At 40.3% G+C, this 20,753-nt stretch overlaps 1 protein-coding gene across 3 annotated transcripts in view; it reads left to right on the top strand.

Annotated features, from left to right (window-relative positions):
* DAAM2 (dishevelled associated activator of morphogenesis 2) overlaps positions 1–20,753 on the top strand; it is a 209,273-nt gene that overhangs the window by 69,175 nt on the left and 119,345 nt on the right. For all 3 annotated transcript variants that reach the window (XM_071428219.1, XM_071428227.1, XM_071428211.1), the window contains one exon: positions 19,797–19,999. In XM_071428219.1, the coding sequence (XP_071284320.1) occupies positions 19,826–19,999 (174 nt within the window). In that variant the 5' untranslated portion in view covers positions 19,797–19,825. The remainder of the gene's footprint in view (positions 1–19,796; positions 20,000–20,753) is intronic.

Here is a 20,753-nt window from a genome sequence, read left to right as displayed (position 1 = left end):
TTGTACTTTAGGCAGGAATTAATTTATAGTAATGTTGTGGCTTGTGCTATGTATGAGGTCAGACTAGCTGATTGATACAACCCTTCTAGCTTTAGAGTTCATGAGATTTTTTTTTATCAGATTGATGAATGTAAGTCTCACTGAGGCCCATGGAAGCCAAATAAAGCTGAGGCCAGGGTTTTACACTGTTGCCTTTCACATTCTTTGTGATTCCAGCCTCTATTCACTTGTTGCCCAGCTAACATACAGAAATATCTTCCTGTTTTGCTTTTATCTCCTTAGCACTGCATGGTTATCACTTAGCATGCTACCAATCTGCAGTACTTTCCATGCACGTCTTAAAATTGTGGGATGTTTCCTCTTATGTTTTGCTTGTTTTCTTGAAATAGGATTTGAAAAGTCATAAAGTCTGAGCAGATCTAAAAAGCAGCACATCATCTTGTGGACACAACTGGAAATTCCTGCTCTGCTATCCTTTTGGCAATCATTGATACAGAGCATTAATTTGTATTTGTATTTACATTGTTTTAGTTTTTCTCCCCCAGCACTGTAGCACACAAAACTGCTCAGTAAAAGAAAGGATTCTTGGCTACTGAGTTGCTCCCCATGTTATGTCAGAGAGAAAGATTTGCTTTTAATTTCCCACCTGTATCTTTTGGTACAAGGGAATGAGCCCAGTGGGTTTAGTTTATCCTGTCTCCTAGAAAAGGAGTGCTGTGCTGCCTGTTGAGAGTGGAGGACGGAGCTCAGGGGTCAAGGAGAACTTCCATGTCCTCAGCTCAGTTATTGCTATTGCTGAGGGACTGTGGCTGGTGGTAGCCTAGGGGTGTTGGAGAGGACTTGACTGTTTGAGTGACTATTTTCAAAACACAGACTAGGTCTCATATGGTAACTGTCCATCTCCCTGACTGATGCTGGTGGTCAGACTTTCAAAAGGGCTCAGTATGTCTCATGCAATTTTTTCCATTGAGATTTTCTCATTGAAAAGGTCTGTACTCAGAATTGCCAAATTTTGAAGAAAACAGATTTTCCCAAATGTTTCCACATTCTTATGTGAGCTGGATATTTCAAAATGTGTGATAAATCATGCCAGAAACATGTATTTATTTGTAGCTATTTCTTTCTCTTTTTTTATGCTGTTGAATGCTGTGCAATGGTGATAGATTTTTCTAAATGCTTTTCTTTATTGTATTAATTTTTTATAGTAGAAGGGGAAAATATTGGTGAAAGGGGAAATGTCTTTGTTCCTTTCCTTAAAAAAAAAAAAAAACCTCAAAAGGCATCCCCAGCACTAGAATAGCTTGCACTTTCTTTCAAAATAACTTTTTTTTTCTTTTTCAAGCCAGCTCTTTTTCCTTTTTACCAGGTCTGTTCAGTAAGCTGCACAATTTTGAATTTTTGCTTCCTGTTTTTCATTGAAATGGAAGCTGGTTAGTTTTGTGAAAATTTTTTCTTGAGGCAAGAGCCAAAGTCTCTTTAAATTCTAATTATAGAAATTCAATATATCTTGTATACACATGGCAAGTGAAGTTTGCAGATTGTATGTATATGTCTCTTTTTGCAAGCAACAGTGGTGAAGAGTGCTAGGCTGGAGAGCAGACTGATAAGTGCATTTAGAGAAGGGATTTCCTGCATGTCCTCTAAATAGTGAAATGTTCCTTTTATGGCATACAGTTGAATGGAAAAAGTATCAACTAATTGAGATGTTCTCTTCAATTAATCCCTGTTTTGAATGAATGCCTTGAAGGGCCACATATGCCTTTAAGAGGTCAGGCTAGCTGTCTTTGCAGGCGTCACTGCAAGTCAGCCTTTAGAACTGTTTCACTAAATTCTTCTTAGTCCTCTAAGAGTAACTCCATGAAACTTGGACGTGGCTGGAGAAGCTCAGCTGCCGCATGCGATAGGCCTGGCCCCAAAGGATGTTGGGCAATTTTGCTGGAAATAATCTCACTCACAGCATCTCCTGGGTATAGTCTAGCAGGTGAGTGTCCTGAAGAGACCAAGCAGCTGTGGGGTAAAGATTGCCTGAAGAGAGAGAACACCTGGCTTGTGGTCCTTGGGGGCTGTGTTGTTTTTCTGGTGTGGGGTTGGCACGCAGTTCTAGTTTAGGACAGCCCGAAATGTGAGGGGTTTTCTTCTTTTTCTTTTTCAATCTTCTGAGATAAAAAACAACCTGTCTTGAGGGGAACCCTTCTGATTTTGAAACAGTGTGAAAAAGATCTCACCTAAGGACGGGAGGCTTATCTGATAGACAGTGTGTGCAATGCAGGAGGGCGGCAAGTCTGGGCCAAGTGTGCTCCCACTTGGTGCATGATATTTTGGTGAATAGGAGACTGTGCTTGATTTCAGGGGAGGAGCTTTATCTGTAGCATTAGTGCATTAATGTGGGAGTTAATAACCTTTCCTTCAGACTTGGCTGGGAGATGTATGGTTTGGGATGAGGCATGAGAATGCAGTTAGAAAGTAGTACAGATCGGGGAGTGTGAAAGACTGAAGATGAGCTGCTGGCTACTGGATAACTCTCACTTTCACCATAATAGCCTCTCTAGCCGGGTTTCTGTGGAGACAGTCCCTGGGACATAAACTGTCAGATGTTTGGGGAGCTATATGCTGCAGAGCAGGAAATCATTCAAATTCCTTATCTTCCTCACAACAGGCTCAGCAGAAGTCCTGCCAAGACAGCTTGCACCAAGGCCTCAGGGAACAGGGCTTGACCTCTGAGAAAGGGGTTTTCTGGGGCTTTGCTTGCAAAAATGGAATTCAACTACTTTCTAAGCTTTTGCCCTGAAAAAGTTTCTGAAGGGCAAATAATAGGTGGTAGTGGTTGGCAGTCCTGCTGTGGCTAAAATCCCATGTCAATCCCACAGAAATCAGTGGTCAAGCATCTGCTGACTTCATTGGACGCAGCAGAGACATGCAAAGGGAAAAAAATTTGTAAAGGCCTAAACTTCTGGAGAATTCAGATCAAACAGAAGATTTTTGTTTTGCTTTGATTTGTTTTGTTTATCACTAGTTACATCACCAGTTACAAGGACTAATTTTAAAGCAGGGTAGTAATAAGATTGTAGACTAGAATGTGCAGGGAATGTCTTGGAGGGGCAATGCAACAGCAATGGCCATTACCTTAGCTGGTATGGGAACCAGTAGATGTGCAAGTCCACTCTGTTTGGCATTGTCACTACATGTGTTAATGCCACAGGGACAGGGTCTATGTTGTGGATAGGACTAGAACTGGGAAACAGTAGTTTGATAAGTGTTACCAGTCAAGAGCTTTTCATTAAGGTTGCTTCGACTGGTATTAAATTGTTTGAGGATTCACAACTTGTAATGTTAATGACAAAATTTTAGTATTTTATTTTGAAGAAGGTTGGGGCAGTGCAGTAACCATTTGTGAAGACCTTCTACGAATATGAGGAGTCTTTTTTTTGGCTGACTGATGTCCTGTCTGTGAATTTTTGTGCTGTGAGAACATATAATGAGTTTGCCTATGGGAAAATGTACTGATATTTTTATTTCTAACACATCTCTTCTATGCATGGTTCTTTGTTCTGCAGTTTGTTTGTGTCTGTCATGAGCAGACAGTGGCAAAAGAGAGAATTTCTGCAATATTCTGTTGTCATGCAAGCAGTCTAGATCTGTACACAGGAGTAAATTCCCTGGACAATTACATAGAGCTGTAAATGTTGGTAAGAGGGCTTATCTGGTAAGAGGCCTTTTGGGAAATTTGACTCTGCTTCAGAAAGGTGCACTCTTTTCTGTGGTGCCCAGTGGCAGTATGAGCCAATGAGCATGAATTGAAGCCCTGGGTGCTCCATCTGAACACAACTTTTTCCTGTGGAGGTGACTGAACACTGGTCCCAAGCAATTTGTCCTGGCTGGCCCTGCTTGAGTGAGGAGGCTGGATAAGGCACTCCTGAGAGGCTCCTTTCAGCTGCTGAGATCAGTATTGCAGCATTTTCTTAAGAACTGGCTACCTGCCTGGCCCAGCCTTGTATTGAAAGGAGCAGCAGGAGTCATGAGTATGTGTTGTTACATCTAGACTGTGAACCACTTCCTAGTGCTTTCCCTTTCCTCAGCTTCACTAGGTGTGTGGTGTGTGCTTCTTGGCTTTTGACCGTGTGAAAATTTTCAGCATGTGGCTTCTGGGGCCAGGAAGTTGGGTCTTCCTTCAAAAGGAATCTTGGTAGTAAATACACATTGGTTCTAAATTTCCTCTTTAATACCTCTTGCAGATGGCAACTTAATCTTTTTCTAAAATGGGATATTTTGACTGGTTATTTCACACTGTCTCTTCCTCTCTTTCTTTTTTCCCCTCTACCATTTGCTCAAAACTTGTTTATCTGCTTTTGAATCAAAGGTGGGTCATGGCTCACCTAGCCACTACCCTGCTCCAAGAGTTGTTTGGTTTGATTCTTAAACCTCTCATTTTAAAGAAAACTTGTCAGATTGTTATTGTTAATTTGGAAGTTGTTTGCACAGAAAAGCTCTTTATAAGTGTGTGAAAGAAGCACAGTCTTAAGAAAGACAGATACAAATTTCCTTCAGTGAGGCTGAAGGCCATGTTTTATTTTTTATCTTCAATCTTCCCTTTCCCTCCCCCAACCCCACTTCTTCCATGTATTTCATAGAAATTGGCCTCTACTATCTGGTAAAAGAATGTGGATGTGTAAGTTTTGATACCTTTCAGACATGGACAGAATAAAATGTGTTGTTTTGGATTTTAATGTCCTGATAATGGAAAAACATGGAGTGAAGCATTGGAGCCTTGTGAGATGGGGCTCTGTGGGGGATGTAATACTGGAAAGAACCCTGACCTTTGTCTCATCTAACTCAGGCGTTGAGGACTCCAAGATGCTCCAGCTATACTGCTGAGCTTGTTCCAAAACTCTCAAGTTTCCATCCCACCAACTTTTGGATCTTAGGAGCTAAAGCAGTTAGTCACCTTTGCAGCCTTGTACAGATCCCTTCCCCACTTGGGAGTACTTTAGAAACTGCACTGAAGAAGGAAGGTGGAACACAGCTGAGCAGGAGAGGATTCACTTCAGAGGGATGTACATACACATCATTAGTCTTTTCCTCATGGGATAAATTCTATGTTCTTTAAGGAGTGTTGAGATGCAGGTGGTATGGAAAGGGAAAAAGAGGCCTGGACCTTTGAGATGGACTTGTTTAAGGAAAATTTTAGCACTGTGACCCTAGTGGGGTTGTGCATCCAAAATGCTGGAGGAGAGCCATAAAACAAACCGGCATAAAATAAACTTGCTGTGCATGTTTTCATACTTACATCCCAAGCTACTTTTGGTGTGTTTATCAAAACACTGTGGGCTTTTGGGTCTGCCTGATGGTGGGAACAAGAACAAGGAAGTGAGAGAAATATATATATATATATATGGACTGTAATAAAGCCGTATTTTAAGCCCTCTATCTTTAAATCTCCTCACTGAAGTGCTTGACTAGAAGAAGATAGGAAAGAAGTGTTGCAAAAACCTGTGCTCTCAATGCTCTAATAAAACTAGAGGAAGGGAATTTCTTCTATCTGAATATTTTCAAGCTGGAATGCAAACCCTTTTGCTTTATCTAGAGAGAACAGAGAACTTGAGCTAAGGTGGAATATTTTGCTACAATGGCAGTCAGTGAAGTTTGACAGAGCTGGCAGGAGTCTGGACTGAGGCTGATTCATTGTTTTCAGATAGCAAAGGAAGACTTCCATGGAAGTTGTGTATTTTACTCTTTTAGAACTGCATTGGGGGTGATGTGTATTTGGTTTTGAAAGCCTGGACACATTTACTGTGAAGAATTTCCTTTTACTGAAAACTGGGGATATGTTACCAAAAGAGTGAAAGAAGCTTAGAAGTTAAGTATATGTTAAAGCTGAAATTAAAGTATATGTTCCACTGTTCAAAAGTGCTATCCATTTTTAACATGGTTATTCATGAGTTACTTGTGAGACCTGAACTAACCAGCTGAATAGGAGGACATTATTTTACTATTCACCAATAGTCTGGCAGTGCCTTGGTATAAGAATGCCTGCTTAATGTTTGTGGATGGCTGATGCTAAATGTCTGATAGGGCTGTTGAGCAGCTCCTGAATGTTAGTGTGCTGGCATTGTCTTACTTCCATGGAGTTGTCTCAGAAGTGACAGCAACTGACAACCAAAGCTATAGCTAGTGAAGACAACCTGCAAATAGAAGGAAGAAAATAATAAAAAGTGCTTCTTTAAAGCCAATTCAGAGGCATGCAGAACAGTGACATATCCCATCATGGGGGTGGGGGAAAGTCTGCCTTCTCCTTTATGTGTTGTGTTAGTTATCACCTTCAGAGCCAGTGCTGTTTACCTACTGCTGCTCTATGTTAACGCTGAAAACCCACATCTAGGTCTTTGCTGGAAGTGGTGATGGGAGTGCAGGATGGAGGGAGCTGAAGGTTGTTGCAGAGCAGTTCATGATGCTCAGCTATGCACTCTGGCATGGGCTGGTACAAGTGAAGAAGCCCTGCTCAGAGCCAAGAGTGGGAAAGTCTTTTACTTTGTGCACAGCTCTAGAGCAGCTTCTGCTTAGTGGTATTGGAAGCAGTGAAAACTCTGCCCTCAATCTCTTTCTAATTTGAGGCAAACTGGTTGAGCATGAAAAAGTACTCCTGGATATGGAAAATTTAAGGGAAAACATGGAAGTACAGATGAAACATATAACTACTACTTACATATGGAATGCGTTGCTTTTCTGGATCTGTAGTCAGGAGACTTTCAGTGATAGGACTAAGGTTAAAAACTGGCCTCTACTGAAGTTTGTATATGACTTGGCATACATGCCCCAGGAGTCAGGAAATGATGATTTAGATGCTCTGGATGCTTTGGATTGACTTTGCTAAATTCAGCTCAAAGGGCTTTGGAGGAAATAAAATATTTTGGGAGGCTAAAAAAAATAAATCTCAGGTGCCTGTCTGGCACAATTTCAATAAGGGCCATTTCACCAGAAATTAACTGAGTCTGAGGTCTGCTTGGAAGAGTTGATCTCTTGTTCTGTGAGGTTATGTGTTTCCATCAGAGTTAATAGGAGTCTGTTACACCCATGAAGAGGAAATGATATAGGGAGTGTATGTTGTTCACTCATCTGGGGAATGAAAGACTCTTCTGAAGTCTCTGTAACCTAATTTGAATAGTATGTTCACCCTGAAATTACTGCCTTGATATGATGAACAGGTTTTTGAGCATGCTTTCCAAAGTCCATCTGAAGAGAAGAATAAAATGCTTCTCTTTCTTCATTTTTTCTTTTTTCTTTTACCCTTTTCTTTCTTTTTCTGCTGACTTTGCCTACATAAATATGATTTTTGAGAGATTTCTTAGCAAAAACATCTGAAATACTTTGCTTTACACAGTATAAACTCCTTAGTATCTGATTAGAAAGAGATTTCCTCTGGAGTAACCTCAGCCTAAATATTTGAAGAACTGAGTACAAAGACATGAATTTGTTTTCTTGACTGAACTATTGGCTTGTTGATCTGCTGGCATTGCCTCCACACCAAGGTCCTTCCACAGCATGCGACTTGCTATAGTACACCCACAGAGCACAGCATCCTTCCAGCTAGAAAACTGATCTTTCCTCTTGCCTTTTGCTCTGTTCCTCGTGATAAGTGGTTTCCCCTCTCTTCAGTTATTTAGTAACTGAAGCTCAAATTTTGATCCTCAGAGGCACTCCCTCCAACCTAGAGATCTGCTTTCTTTGGTCTGGAGTGGTTGGTTAGAAGGCACAGACAGATCTCATTTCCAAGCTCCTCTAAGTGTTGGTTTCTCTCTATCAAATGAACAGGACAGAACTCCTTCTCTAGGTGAATCCAGTCACAGCATTAAAGTGGGGATTTGGGATCTTGTTTTGTTTTCATTTGGACATCCTCTTTCACACAGAGGTTTCTGAGGTGCTATGAAAATCACCATAGTAGAAAATCACTCCTTTCAAGGACACTTCTACTATGAACAGCTTTCAGGAAAATGGATGACTTGGGGGTTGCATGCTGGGATCTGATGACTGTGAAGTGTTCACCATGTCATCACAATATTGCAATTTAAGCTGAGGTGAACTTTTAACTGTTTGACTATTCTGGTAGATACAGAAAATGTGTCCCAAAATATTTATATGGATATGAAATGTGCTTTGGGAATTAAGAATGGTTCATGCTGCTATTAGTAGGCCCTGTAGGAGATGAATTGTTTCCTTATCATGCATGACCTCTTAAAAATGTAGAAAATTTTTGCCTGTGTTTGAGATCTCAGCATGAACAGGATAGTATAAGACCTTGTGCACTCGCTCCTGTCCAAAGAACTGTTTTTTTTCTTGCAAACAAAACAATGTTCCTTAAAATTACTTCCCACACCAACTCCCTTCTCTAGACGTGCATTTCTTAATTTGTTTAATTCTGGGGTTATCCCAGTGGAGCTTTTTATGATTAATAGCTGATGACACTGTAAACCCAGCAGTAAGAACATTTCCTGGGTAGTATACATGCTTCTTACAGGCTGTGTTTGACTGTTGTTAGGGTATGGACAGAGCAAGCACTAGGCAAGAGTTCACCCAGAAGAGTATCTCATTGATACGGACTCAGTGTTTGCTTTATACATCTGCTAGTTTATCTTTTCAGGGGTTTGGAGATGGATACACTTCTCTGTACAATTTTATCTGTTTTAAGCATTCACTACTGTAGTGTGATAGACCCTTTGCTTGTAACATGAATGACTGGGAGGAAGGGAGGAAGTAATACGTGAGGATTCCATGGTATTAATGTCATTTTCATCTCAAATTTACTGGTATAACAGCCAATAGTTAAAGTCTAGTGATAGGCTGTCAGCTCTTGTGCAAATCATTATACATAAGTTTTTCTTCTTGAATTTGCAACCCATACCAAATACCTAGTTGGTCTTGATTTTTCAGAGCTTCTGACATTTTCGATTCCCTCTGCTGGCAAAGGTTTTAGGAAAATTGAGACTGCTTCCTTGTTCAAATGGATTTTTGGGTAGGAAAAGGGGCAAATGCTGCTGCTTCTTGTTACTGAAAAGATTTTGGTACTGTTTGTCTGTGTCTCTTCTTCAGTTAGTAGAAAAAGGGAATAACAGCAATTTCAGCCTTTCTTGCAGTGAGACATGTTCTTGCATGTGACCAGGGCAGCAGAGCCAAGACCTCAACTTGTATGAGGCAATGTATGACTATGACTGCTTACTGTGTTTATTTGTATGTATTCATCCATAAATTTAAGATATAAAATAAATAAAAATTATTGATTTAAGTATGTTTTAAATACACTCTTCCCAAAGGGCGTGACAAAACAAACTGCAGCAAGTGATGATTTGGATAAAACCGTGTATAAGCTCTTGAATAAATCAGTGCTATCCAAAACTAGAGACAATAAGCAGTGATATTGGTACATGCTCTGCAAAGACATGCACCAATGGACATAATGTTTGCAGCCCTCAGGGGACAAACATGTTCCTTTCTGTGACAGAGGGTAGGTTTCTCTTCTATTTGTATATAATGGGCCTTCTTTATGAATCATGTCTGAGGGCTATGAATCCAGAGGAAATAGTGGTTTAGAAGCAGGTTGGTTGTTTTGTTGAATTTTTAGAGGTTTTTCCCCAGTTGTGTGCAGCTGTGGTGGGGAGCTGAGGGCATTTTATATTGCAATCTGGTTTTCTATGGACTGTGCTCCAAGCTTTGTCAACAAGCTACAAGTAGGTTGGGTTCAGAAGCTAAAAGAACTTGCTGTATTTTCAGACAGGCTGTTGACTTGCTGTAGACACTTAGAAGTCTGGAGATGACTACCCAAACTTTTGCTGCAGCTTCTCAGCAGTTTTCTTTGGTTATCTGAGCATACATTTAAAAATGACCTATCCTTGTGAAAGGACAGTGTGTTAGAGGTCAATTACAGTTCTAGGAAGTCTTCCCTAGTTATACTTCAGAACTTAAATGTTTCTTAATCATGAGCCTTAAAGGGCCTTGATGTGGACATGACCTCTTGCCATGGGAATCTGGGAGACTAGAGCTAGCTATTGGCAGTTCAAGGATAGAAGGAGGGAGGGTTCACAGTTGGCACAGGCACCACACTCCTGTGTTTCAAATGCTCTAGGCCACATGGATAGGTATTGCTTTGTAGATAAGAACCTCACATTTGTGCATTTTAAGGGAGGTCTCTCTGCCCCTCCTTTTACTGCATTGTTTTCCACATAATGCTCTTGGCCAGAGCACCCACTGACCATGAAAGGAAGGTGGCCGGTTTTAGGTAGTGTTTTCTTTTCAGACCCTCATAACTGATCACTGCCTGTGTCACTCAGAGCATCAGTTCTGTTGAATTTGATTGAAACACAGAGGAAGCCTTGTTCACTTTACTGCAATGAAACACTTGACGGCCCCAAAACCTAAAGCAGTGCGTCATGCCTCTGAAACCAGCTTTCAGTGTTGGTGTAAAGTCTCCTCCTGAAAATATTGAAGCAGCCAGAAAATATATTTTATCTGGATGTCACTTAAAAATACACACAGAAACTACCCAAAATCTTTGAGCAAAGCTCTTTCCAAATATCCATTCTTCATGAAGACACGTTAGGTTAAAAGTTCAGCAGTTTCACCAAGCTTCTGGCTTGGAGTTCAAACCTACTTGCGTAATGTTGAGGTTTCAGGGCATTGAACTCAGAGTATCCCTGGTCAGAATGTTGAAGAAAAATAAAAATGCTGGAATAAAATGCTGTATGTGACCTTTTCTTAACTTGATTTTCTACAGGGAATTTATTTTTGGTGCCAAATTGACAACTCTGCAATCTGAGTAGTTTAAAAAGTAGGTATGTAGAATCAACGACATTTTCACCCTGTCTGTGCCTTGACCTATGGGAGCCATTTCCAAGATGGAGTGAACGTAAAAACCCCGAGACCCGTTCCCTTTGTGAATGCATCTAGTGCCTGTTTGTTTCATTAGTGGATCACTAAAGAAGGCTTTTAACCATTGTCCACATCAGTGGCTTTTCAGTCTGTGGAATGGAACTGAGAGCCAGCATTTTTGTTAGGTACAGGTTTGCAGGGGCACGTAGAAGCACACTGTGCTTTAGCTGGGGCACTGAGCAGGAGGGTGGCAGCTCTGCAGCCTGGAACCTGGCTTGTCCAGGTGGCATTAATGAACACCAGTTTTGAAGAGATTCAGTGCCATCCACAAAAACCAGGTGAAAATCCAAATGGTCTCTGTGTTGAGTTTTCCCCCAGTTATATCCATTTGCTATAAAGACTGAATTGCTTTTTGCATTGTGTGACTTTTAGGGAAATTTTACCAGTGCAGGTATTGATTTACCTGTCAATAGTGAAGTCAGCACTGGTACACCTGCATCTGTGGTTAGTTTCCAGTGGTTGTAATCAAGGCATATTTCTACTGAAGTTGAGTTTTCAAGTCCCATAGTGGCCCTGATCAGAGTGTTAGAATGCAAATCAATTTTATAATGCTATGATGATATCAGATAACAGATGAAATTTTGTTCTGCTAATTGTCTAAATAAGAAAACAACGTTTCACATGGAAATAAGGAGTTTGGGGGAATGTAATTGGACCTTTACTATTTGTTTGTTTTTCTTGGAGCATGCTGGCAGTTCTTACAGAGTATTTCTCTCTCAGTAGAGGCACTCTAATGCCCTCAGCTGCTTATTTTGTCTGGAAAATTCAAGCACCCAGGATAACAGTGACAACAACGGCAACATTTTGACTCCCAAATCCCTTGGCAAAATAGTTACATCATGTCTGGAAATAATTGGGCAGTGACAGAATGGAAAAGTTACAATGACTCAAACAAGACAGGGACGCTCTTAGTAATGGGGTTTTGTGTGTTCATTCTTCTGAGCGTGGCAGTGCTGTTACTGGGAAACTCTGGGTTGACTTCCTTTGTAACTAAACCCCACTCTTTCCAATAGAAATATTGGAGAGATTTTAAGTTCCTAGATCAAGCTTTAGTACTAATCTAAAGTGCTTTACTAGTATTCCTGATCTTACAGAATAGAGGATAGAATGGGACACCTTGTTTTGCAGATCACTCAATCCTTGGCTTCTTTAATGATCAAAAGTGTCGCTATGGGGTATAGATGTTCCATCCTTGGGACCTGCTCTTATTAGATAGAGCTGATAGGCATTACTGATTAGAGTCAGTGTCATACAATGACTTTAAAGGCATTTCATACCATAAGACCTGTAAAAGGTACAGGAATTCATCTTGCTGTAGAGGAAAATAGTCATCTTCTGCATTGAAGCTGAAGAAGTGATGTGCTGGTTCTGGCTGTCGGTGTGTGTGTCTGCTTAACTGATGTCATCATGATCTATTTAATCTTCAGTCTATGATTTCTTATTTTGAATAAAAGCTTCATCTTGCACTCCAAATGCCACAACACTTTTTTTTTTGTGAAATTGCATCACTGTGTTGTACCCATCACCAAAAGAAAGTAAAGAAAATTGAGAGTCTGACTTGGGCTCTGCTGTCTAGGTCTGTAGCTTCTGGAAGAGGAAGCTGAGACACACTGTTGAGTAGCATAGACACAAACTAGAATTATAGCCTTGGCCTGAATTCGTGGTCCTAGAATTACTGTATAATTTTGTAAAGCCTTAAAAATAATATTTTTAGGATCTGAATGATTTCAAAAGTAAAATCTGTGAATTGTAGAGAGTGTTTAAAAATACTTGTTGCTTCATGGTCTTATCCTTAGTCAGAATTGGGTCTTGGGGTGCCATCTGTGGGGTTTGTGGGATTTTTTCCCTATTTTTTTTTTATACAGTGTATTTCCCATTGACTCCACAGCAATTTGATGAACAGGGACATTATAAACCAACCCATCTAGTGAAGATAATGCTGTGGTAGGGAAAATCACTGCATAAATTCCATTATTTCATACAGAATAAATTTATCCATGCTAGATTAGTGGACACTGCTAAATGCTGTCTCTACAGCAGCATCATTACTGGGAGGGTGAGCCTGTTTTGGCCTGGCCAGCTTCCAGCCAGGTGATTACCTTTATGCAGGCCTACTGCTTTTATTTCTGTTTGTTCACAGTCTATTTGACACTGTAAAATAACTGGTTTAAGCAGAAGAGTAAGACCCTACACTGGAGAACCTACAACCTCAGTGCCACAGCTAGGACAATGAAGTAAAATACAACCAAAATAAAACATATATGAAGTGTGATGCAGGCTTTGCAGCTTGTGTCATGCAGTAGGTGTCTCTTTAGAAGTATTTTGATCTTCAATATCTGCTTTAAAAAAAAAAAAAGGTTTTTTAGTGTGAGCATAGGAAGTGGCTAAGTGGCTACAGGAAGCCAATTCAGTTCTAACAGTTGTCATGAAAAAAATGAAATAGTAGAGAATAAAAAAAACCAGTGAAATAGTAGAGAATAAAACTAAAACTGGTAGAAAAGAAAGAAAGGGAGAACTAAGACTACAAAGGAGCAGCTTTTTTTCTTACTAGAAGGGGATGAGTAATCTTTGGTGAGGTATATGAATGCAACAAATGTGGTTCATGGTGAAGGAGACAGGAAAGTTGATCTTGGTAGCAGTGACTTTCTGACTGACAAGGAAATGGAGGGTATGTGTAAATGTTACTGACACTGCAGTGCTGCAACACCAGAGACCTTGGAAGTAATATGGGGAGGGGTAAGGAGAGAAGGACAGGACTCCACACTGCTTCATGCAAACCAGCAAGGTTGATTATATTTTTAGGCAGTATGCAATCCTGTTTCTTTCCACCACCATGGTGATATGAATTGCTAGCAAGCATGGCTCAGTGAGGAATTGATAAATTAGGATGCAAATCTGCAGTATAATCAGACACTGAGGAGATGAAGGGCATACTTGTCCTGGATAAACAGTTAGGCTGTGAGTTTTGCTTGTTTTGTTTGCAGTCTAAGCTGTGGTGGTCATATTGCCATTCAGAAATGTTAAAGATGCATAGATTTGCTTGTATATAAATGAGATGCAGGAATATAATTAAGACTTAGCATTTGGTGCCTAGGAGAACAGATTAGTTTTGACTGTGCACATTTTTGTATGAAGTCATAGTTATAGGAAGCTATGACACAGTGATAGTACCTTTGCAAAAATAAAATAACTTCTTAGCAGGTAAAAAAAAATGAATGGGTTGTTTGGTCAGCTCTGTTAAGCATAGAAAATTATTAATCTGTACTTCATTAAAGGTGAGAAAAAACGTGTAAATAAATACATAGTTATTACTAACCAGATTCATGACACTGACTTTCACTGCTTTGTTGCTGTCTTTGCTTTGTGTTTTGAATCTTGCCTGTTCTTTTAAAATAGTTTCTCTATGAATACAATATGGATAGATTAATGATTAGGAGGAACAAAAGAGCCTGCAGGTATATTTTTTCCTGCTTTTTTTTTTTTTTGTTTCAATGTTGGTTTTGTTTGTTTATTTTTCTGTAGAGTTATTTTTTCCCTCATTAGGTGAAGGCAGAGAAAGTGTTGCAAATAGTATTTCAGAAGAGTAGTTTCTTACAGTTCTTTAGCTTTCTTTTTTTGTTGTTGTTGTGTGTTGATAAGTTGGTATAAGGTGAGACATAGTGGATTTGTGGGTATTAACAGACTAACATTAGTGGTCATTAGTCACCCAGCACATCCTGAGCATCCTTAAAGTATTAAAAATAAAGAGATTTTTGACAGACACGTTGCAGTAAGTAGGTTCATGGATATAGTTACACCTGACAGCCTTCAAATAGTCCTTGCCTTTTCTCTTATCTCAGGACATATTTCTGAGGCAAATAAATGAATAAACATGAAATAAATAAATACATAGATAAATATAAAATAGGAGAAAATCCTTAGGTCTCTAGAATGCTTTGAAATTATCAACCATCTCAGTTTTAATGGAAAGGTATGTAAAATAAATGAGCAGTGAGTTTCTGGACTGTCTTGCAAAGTTCTCATAAGCACCAAGAGCTCTGCACTCTTGTTTCAATGTGTTGGGAGAAGGAAAATCCATGAACTGGCTTCAAAATGCACAGCTTTATTTGAACTGCCCTCTCTCCTGTGGTGGCAACTTAAGTGTGGACCGTGGCTGATTGGGATTGAGTAGCCATTGCTGCACAGGACCCTGCTCTTTTCCAGATCACATCCAGTAATCTGTTGATTTGCTTTGGGTCCAATGCCTTCCTGTCCAACATAGCAAGCAGGTGTCCATGGATCTTCAGGGAGCTTCCCTGAAAAATAAGGTTTTAACTTTATGGATTTTAAGTGGTCAGGGCTTTTTGTTGCTGTCTTGTGCCCTGGAGACCAGGAGGCTCCTTAGTAGGGTGACAAATCCAAACCAAAGGAGTTGGGTTGTTATTACATGTGCAACGAATGGATTGCTTGTCTGCTTCCTTTCCCCATCCCCCCTGCTGCAATTGCCATATAGTCCATCTGACATCTGTCACATTACATGTGACATCCATGGAAAATTCCCATGGTAATTAAATCATGCCATGAAGCTCATCATTTCACCATCTGTGTACTGAAGAAGCAATATGGTCCAGGGAGCTGAGCATGGGACCAGTAGGAAGCTCTTTCCCTTTATCCAGTGTCTACATGCAGGCAGTTTTGAGCATGGTGCTTATTTCCTCCATTTCATCATCAATAAGTGATGATCTAGGGAGCTCTTTTAATACCAGGAACTTCTCATGGTTTATTACTGAATAGTTTAATAATTTGGAGTTTTAACTTGGATTTAGGGGTTGTGGGTGAGTTGGTTTGTGTTCTAAACAACTCTGACTTCAGATTTCTTTCTACATCAGTGATCACACCTTACATGTATATGTTTTATCTTGCCACAGACAAAGATAGATAAATTACAGGGAAATAGAAATTTTTAACTTTATTTTCTTTCGTTCACATAAGCTAGTGTGGGCAGTGATTCTTCATCATACGTTTAGTCCCATGCTCCCCACTCAGGTGAGAGCTGTGGCTACATCCACTGGCATCATGGGTCTGTTGATGATCAGTAGAGATACATCTCTGAAAGTGTTTACCATTAATGCTTCCTTATGTTGTTAACTATTTTTGCATGACCGTGTGTTTTTAGTTACCCACTGAATTCTCTTTCTTTCCTTTTTTCAAAGGCAGTGATACAAAAGTATTTTTCTCTGTTTTAGTTACAGTTATGCTCTGGCTGTTAAGTGTGTTGAAGGACAGAACAGTGAGATAAAATCTACAATAATCAGCTGTCTTGCACAGGAGAGCTCCTGGCAGAGCAGTTGTTTTAGGTGTCTTACTTTTAGTGGAGCATTGCTTATTTAGCATATGTTGACATGAAAATTAAAATCTCTGAGATGAGAATGAAGAGAAGAGTGAGGCTTATGAAGCAATTCAGAAAGCAATTGAAAGAGGATCCTCGTGTGCAGTTAGCATGGATCTGATCCCATGTGGCTAAAACTTCTGATAAGGGTTGGAAAAATTGCATTAGCTAAATTATGTTTGGTCACTGGGCCAAATGGTTTAGAAATAAACACGTACACCCTGTCAGAGGAAGAGGACGTTGTTATAAATAGGCCTTGGGCAGAGTTCCAGGCTGTGATTCCTGACCTGAGCCGAACCACAGATGGGGCTGGGAAGCAGGAGAGGGATTGCTGTGAGGAATGGGTGTGTGGTTAGCTGCTGAAATGACAGCAACTTGTTTGTGTTGTGCAAAAGGGCAAAACAGTAGAACTGAGAAGAGCTGTGGGAGGGAGTTATGTGTAATAGTGGGATTCTCTCCAGAGAGAGATTTCCTATTGATTCTCACTGGGGATGTATATATATAGAAATATGTAATTGCACATGTTTCATTTTTACTTGCCTGAAGTTGAGAGGCAATAGAACTTTTATTAGAAGAAACCCCCCCCGCTTCTTGTTCTTTTCATAAATTTTTATGTCAGTTTTGCTGTCAATTGCCACTCAGAAAAATGGAAGTTGCTCTTTTCTTCATTTTCTTTGTTATCTCCCACCCTCCTCATTCTTTGGAAGTGCATTTTCCCCAGATTTGATTCTTGAGAAAGGAAAGGCAAAAAAGAGGGAAAGGAAAGGAGAAGTTTATTAATTTGGAGGTAATTAGAAAATGTTTATTTTTTTGATCCCCAACAAAAATTAAAAAGTTTTAATCAGCTATTAAATAGCATCAATGGTGCAACTTACAGGATTCTGAAGGACATCTACTTTACTGGCAGGTTTAATTTTAGAAAGACAGTGCTCCAACTTAGAAATTTCTTTCATTCATTCCTTCAGTGATTTGATTCTAAAATACCTGTGCTGGATTCCTCTGTAGCAGTCCTCAATTGTTCGTATTTTGAAAGCATCTGGACACCTCACCTATCCACACAATTGCAGTGGGAAAGCAACGCACAAGTGTTATTTTACCCCTCTATGTTAGTATGAATTTCATGCCAGCTGCTATAGATGCACCTGGACAATGCCAGTGTTAAGAGTATGAGTTGTGCAATGGAATGATGCTTTGCAAAAGTGAGCTTATTGTCCATGTGAGCTCTGCATACTTTTGCAGGGTAGTAAAAATTTTAGTAGCCTTGAGTTTCACAAGTGTGGATCCCAAGGAACTGCAGATTCTGTAAAAAAATCACAGTAACAAACATCAGCTTGGGTATTTCTCAGCATTATGGATGAGAAAGGCCTGGAGACTGACAACCTCTAAGATGAACCTGCTTAAGACGAAAGCCAAGTAATGAAATTCCCAGAGAATGATCCTTTGATGGTTGGTGGGGAAGCCTTTAGACAGTGGGCCAGAGCTTGGTTGCAACTGAATTGATGCAAGTGTAGTTGTATTGCATGTAAATCAAGTTTGTCTCATTGAATTCAGCTCCTTCCAAAAGAGAGTTTTGTCAAACTAATTGGTTTTAATCTCAGTCATGACCAGCTTGCCATAAAAGGCATTGCACTTGGAATAATAATACTTGAGAAGATGGTCTGTAGTGTACAAGTTTAATTTCTGAGGCTCTATTGTGAAATCTTTTAGCAGCTGAATCTCTCAAGTGTCCACTATTGAGAGGAAACACAAATTGCCATGCACATCATTGTGATAGATTTGAGGGCATTTTGGTTTTGCTGACTGAAGCTGTGTCAATGACCAGTTCAGTTTTAAGTTGACCTTTGGCATCTCCTAGTGAGAACCCAATGTTTTTATGAATGGGCTTTTGAAGCCAGCAACATCCTGCTCTAGTGAATCCTGCTGGGACATAACACCCCTTGCAGAGCTGGCATGGAGAGCAAAGCAAAGTGGGCATGCCAGAAGACAGTACTTTTTACCAGCTTGCTTTTCTTTCAGCTGCCTGAGAGTTGCAGCTGATGCCCCTCCAATGCATAAGAAAATGTGCAGGATAAATTAATCCCAGCATAGAGTAGGGCAGGTGATTCCTGCCAAGCACATAGTTCCATAAGGGTAGAGGTTTGGATGGTTTGGACGTTTTTCTGGCTGTTGTTTGTTACTTAGGTTTGTTTTTTTTTTAAAAAGCAAACATGCCAATTTCTGCACAAAACATCCCTGGAGAGCTGGCTGTGCTCTGTATGTTAAGTCCCACTATGCAACTGCTGTCCCGAAGGTGCTTTTCCTTGCACAGCTACTCAGTCTCTATGAAAGCTCAAAGCAGCCTTGTTCTGGCAAGCAAACAGACCAAAGCATTGTAGGGCAGGTTAGGGCAGCAGCTGCTCTGATGACAAAGCTCAGCTGTGTTGTTGCTGATACAGCATCCAGCATCCTGTGGTTTGGTTCACCTGCCACCTCCCTCCTGCTCCCCTGCCCTGTGCCCAGGGAGACCAGCTTCACAACAAGCTTTAATTATTTACTCTCTAAGGATATGGCTTATTCTGCAGATTAAGTGAAAAAGTGAAGTCCTTAAAAATGTAACACAAGCCCCTGAGCTGTCAAACAACAAGTCCCTTAAAAGGGCAAAATATGTGGCTCTCTGTGCACTGCACAGATCCCTCCTTTCAAACTGCTGGCAGGGGACTTCCTGTTTGGATGGGCTGCTCACAAACGGTGTTGTGTGGTAGTGAAATCAGTTACTTCCCAGCTTCTCCTTCAGCCTCCCTTTCTACACCAGATACTAAAGCCCCTCGAGCCAGATTCTGTCAAGATGGGATCTGGCAGCTGAAATGTAAATCTAGAGACATGCATTAGCACTGTGCTGTTTCTTCCCTGAATACATAAAGCGGCCCAAACTAACATGTGTTTGGAAATGGGATGGATAAAAAGGTCCTGCAGTGATAGTCCTGGCTGTGAAGGAATAAGTGAATGTTTGGTGGTCTGGCTCTGCAATGGTGGAAGATTGATGCCTGCTTCATTTTTTCATTGTTCGTTTTATTTTGATCAAATGGGATACTTCTGGAAGATTCTTCCATGTGTTGTGGGTAAATTCTCCCATACATGCTTTTTTCCTTCTGGTAGTTTCTTTCCTTTATTCTAGTAGTGAGAAAAAGGCCAATATCAGCATTCTGTGGTAGCATTCAGCCTTGGCTACTGAGCATTGCTGACAAATCTACCTGCTGGGAAATTCCACACTGAGTTGGTAGAATCTTTTTTTCAGAAAAACTGGGAGAAGCAATTCTACACTGCCTTGGAAGAACATGTTAATACCATATGAAGGCCTAGTTACCTTATCTTGCTTGAGTATTTATTTTGTTCTTTTGGGTACCAGCTCCTTCTGTCCTCTTCCATCTGTTACTCCAATGACAGCCATTGTAACAGAGTGACAGAGCTGCATAGATTCAACTGTCTTTTGTATCATCTAATGTCTGTTGGTTTTGTTTTGTTTTTTTTCCTACAGAACATGATTAGAAGATAGCACCTTACACCATGATCATGGCCCCCCGGAAGAGGAATCGTCATGCCTTGGGGTTTCTTTGTTGTTTTGGAGGCAGCGACCTCCCTGAAATCAACCTCAAGGACAATAATCCCCTCCAATTCCTTGAGTTTTCTGTCCCAATTCCACCAGCAGAAGAGCTCAATGCCAGATTCGCCGAACTTGTGGTATGTTTCTGCTGACAGATTGATATATTGATGAGGTGGATGGACTTTTCCCTTTAAAGGAGTAATAAGAGGATTTAAGGGATTTATCAGAGAGCTTCTGTTGAAGCTTTTAGAAAAACCTTTTCATTCTTTTATGTGTAGTTACTTGGTAGAAGAAGGGTGGCAAGCAACAAGATGGATGATAGTGGCACTGGGTAGAAGTACAACAAAATGTTTAAATGTGCTTATTTATTCTCATAGCCACTATGTAGGATTGGGCATATTAGAAGGAACCTCTCAAGTTCTCTGGAGAGAGCTGACAGTTAATTTCTTGTTTACAGCTTTGGGATGAAATCTGCTGTATAGTGTAATGAAGTGGAAAATCTTCGGGTTTGCAGATCTGTAAAGTGAGGGCTATTTGGTTTTGTTGATGAGGAGCATTCTGCTGGTGAGGTATAAGAATCAGGTGACCATGCTAATTATGTTTCATCACACAGTTGCCTTTGAACCATGAAATGCTGCTGTTGCAGCAACAGCCATAAACAGGAAGAGAAGGAATTATTTCAGATGAACTTTGTTGTTTTCTGTTGTGGTAAATGTTGCAGACTCCAGGAGCCAGACACTTGCTTTTCATGCCTGGCATCAAATGACTTCACTGTCTTTGTCTTCTTGTTCAGCCGGAATGCAAAACACAGGCAGAGGTCATAGGGCTGGGTTGTTTTGCAAACTGTGTCGTAAAGGTGATGCCCATTTGATGCAGCTGATTAGGTTTCTC

This window comes from Agelaius tricolor, unplaced genomic scaffold, assembly GCF_023055355.1.
Source record: "Agelaius tricolor isolate 1412-34295 unplaced genomic scaffold, bAgeTri1.0.p SCAF_1, whole genome shotgun sequence".
Lineage (NCBI taxonomy): Eukaryota > Metazoa > Chordata > Aves > Passeriformes > Icteridae > Agelaius > Agelaius tricolor.
Note: the sequence above shows the minus strand (reverse complement) of the source record. Positions and strands in the feature narration are given on the sequence as shown.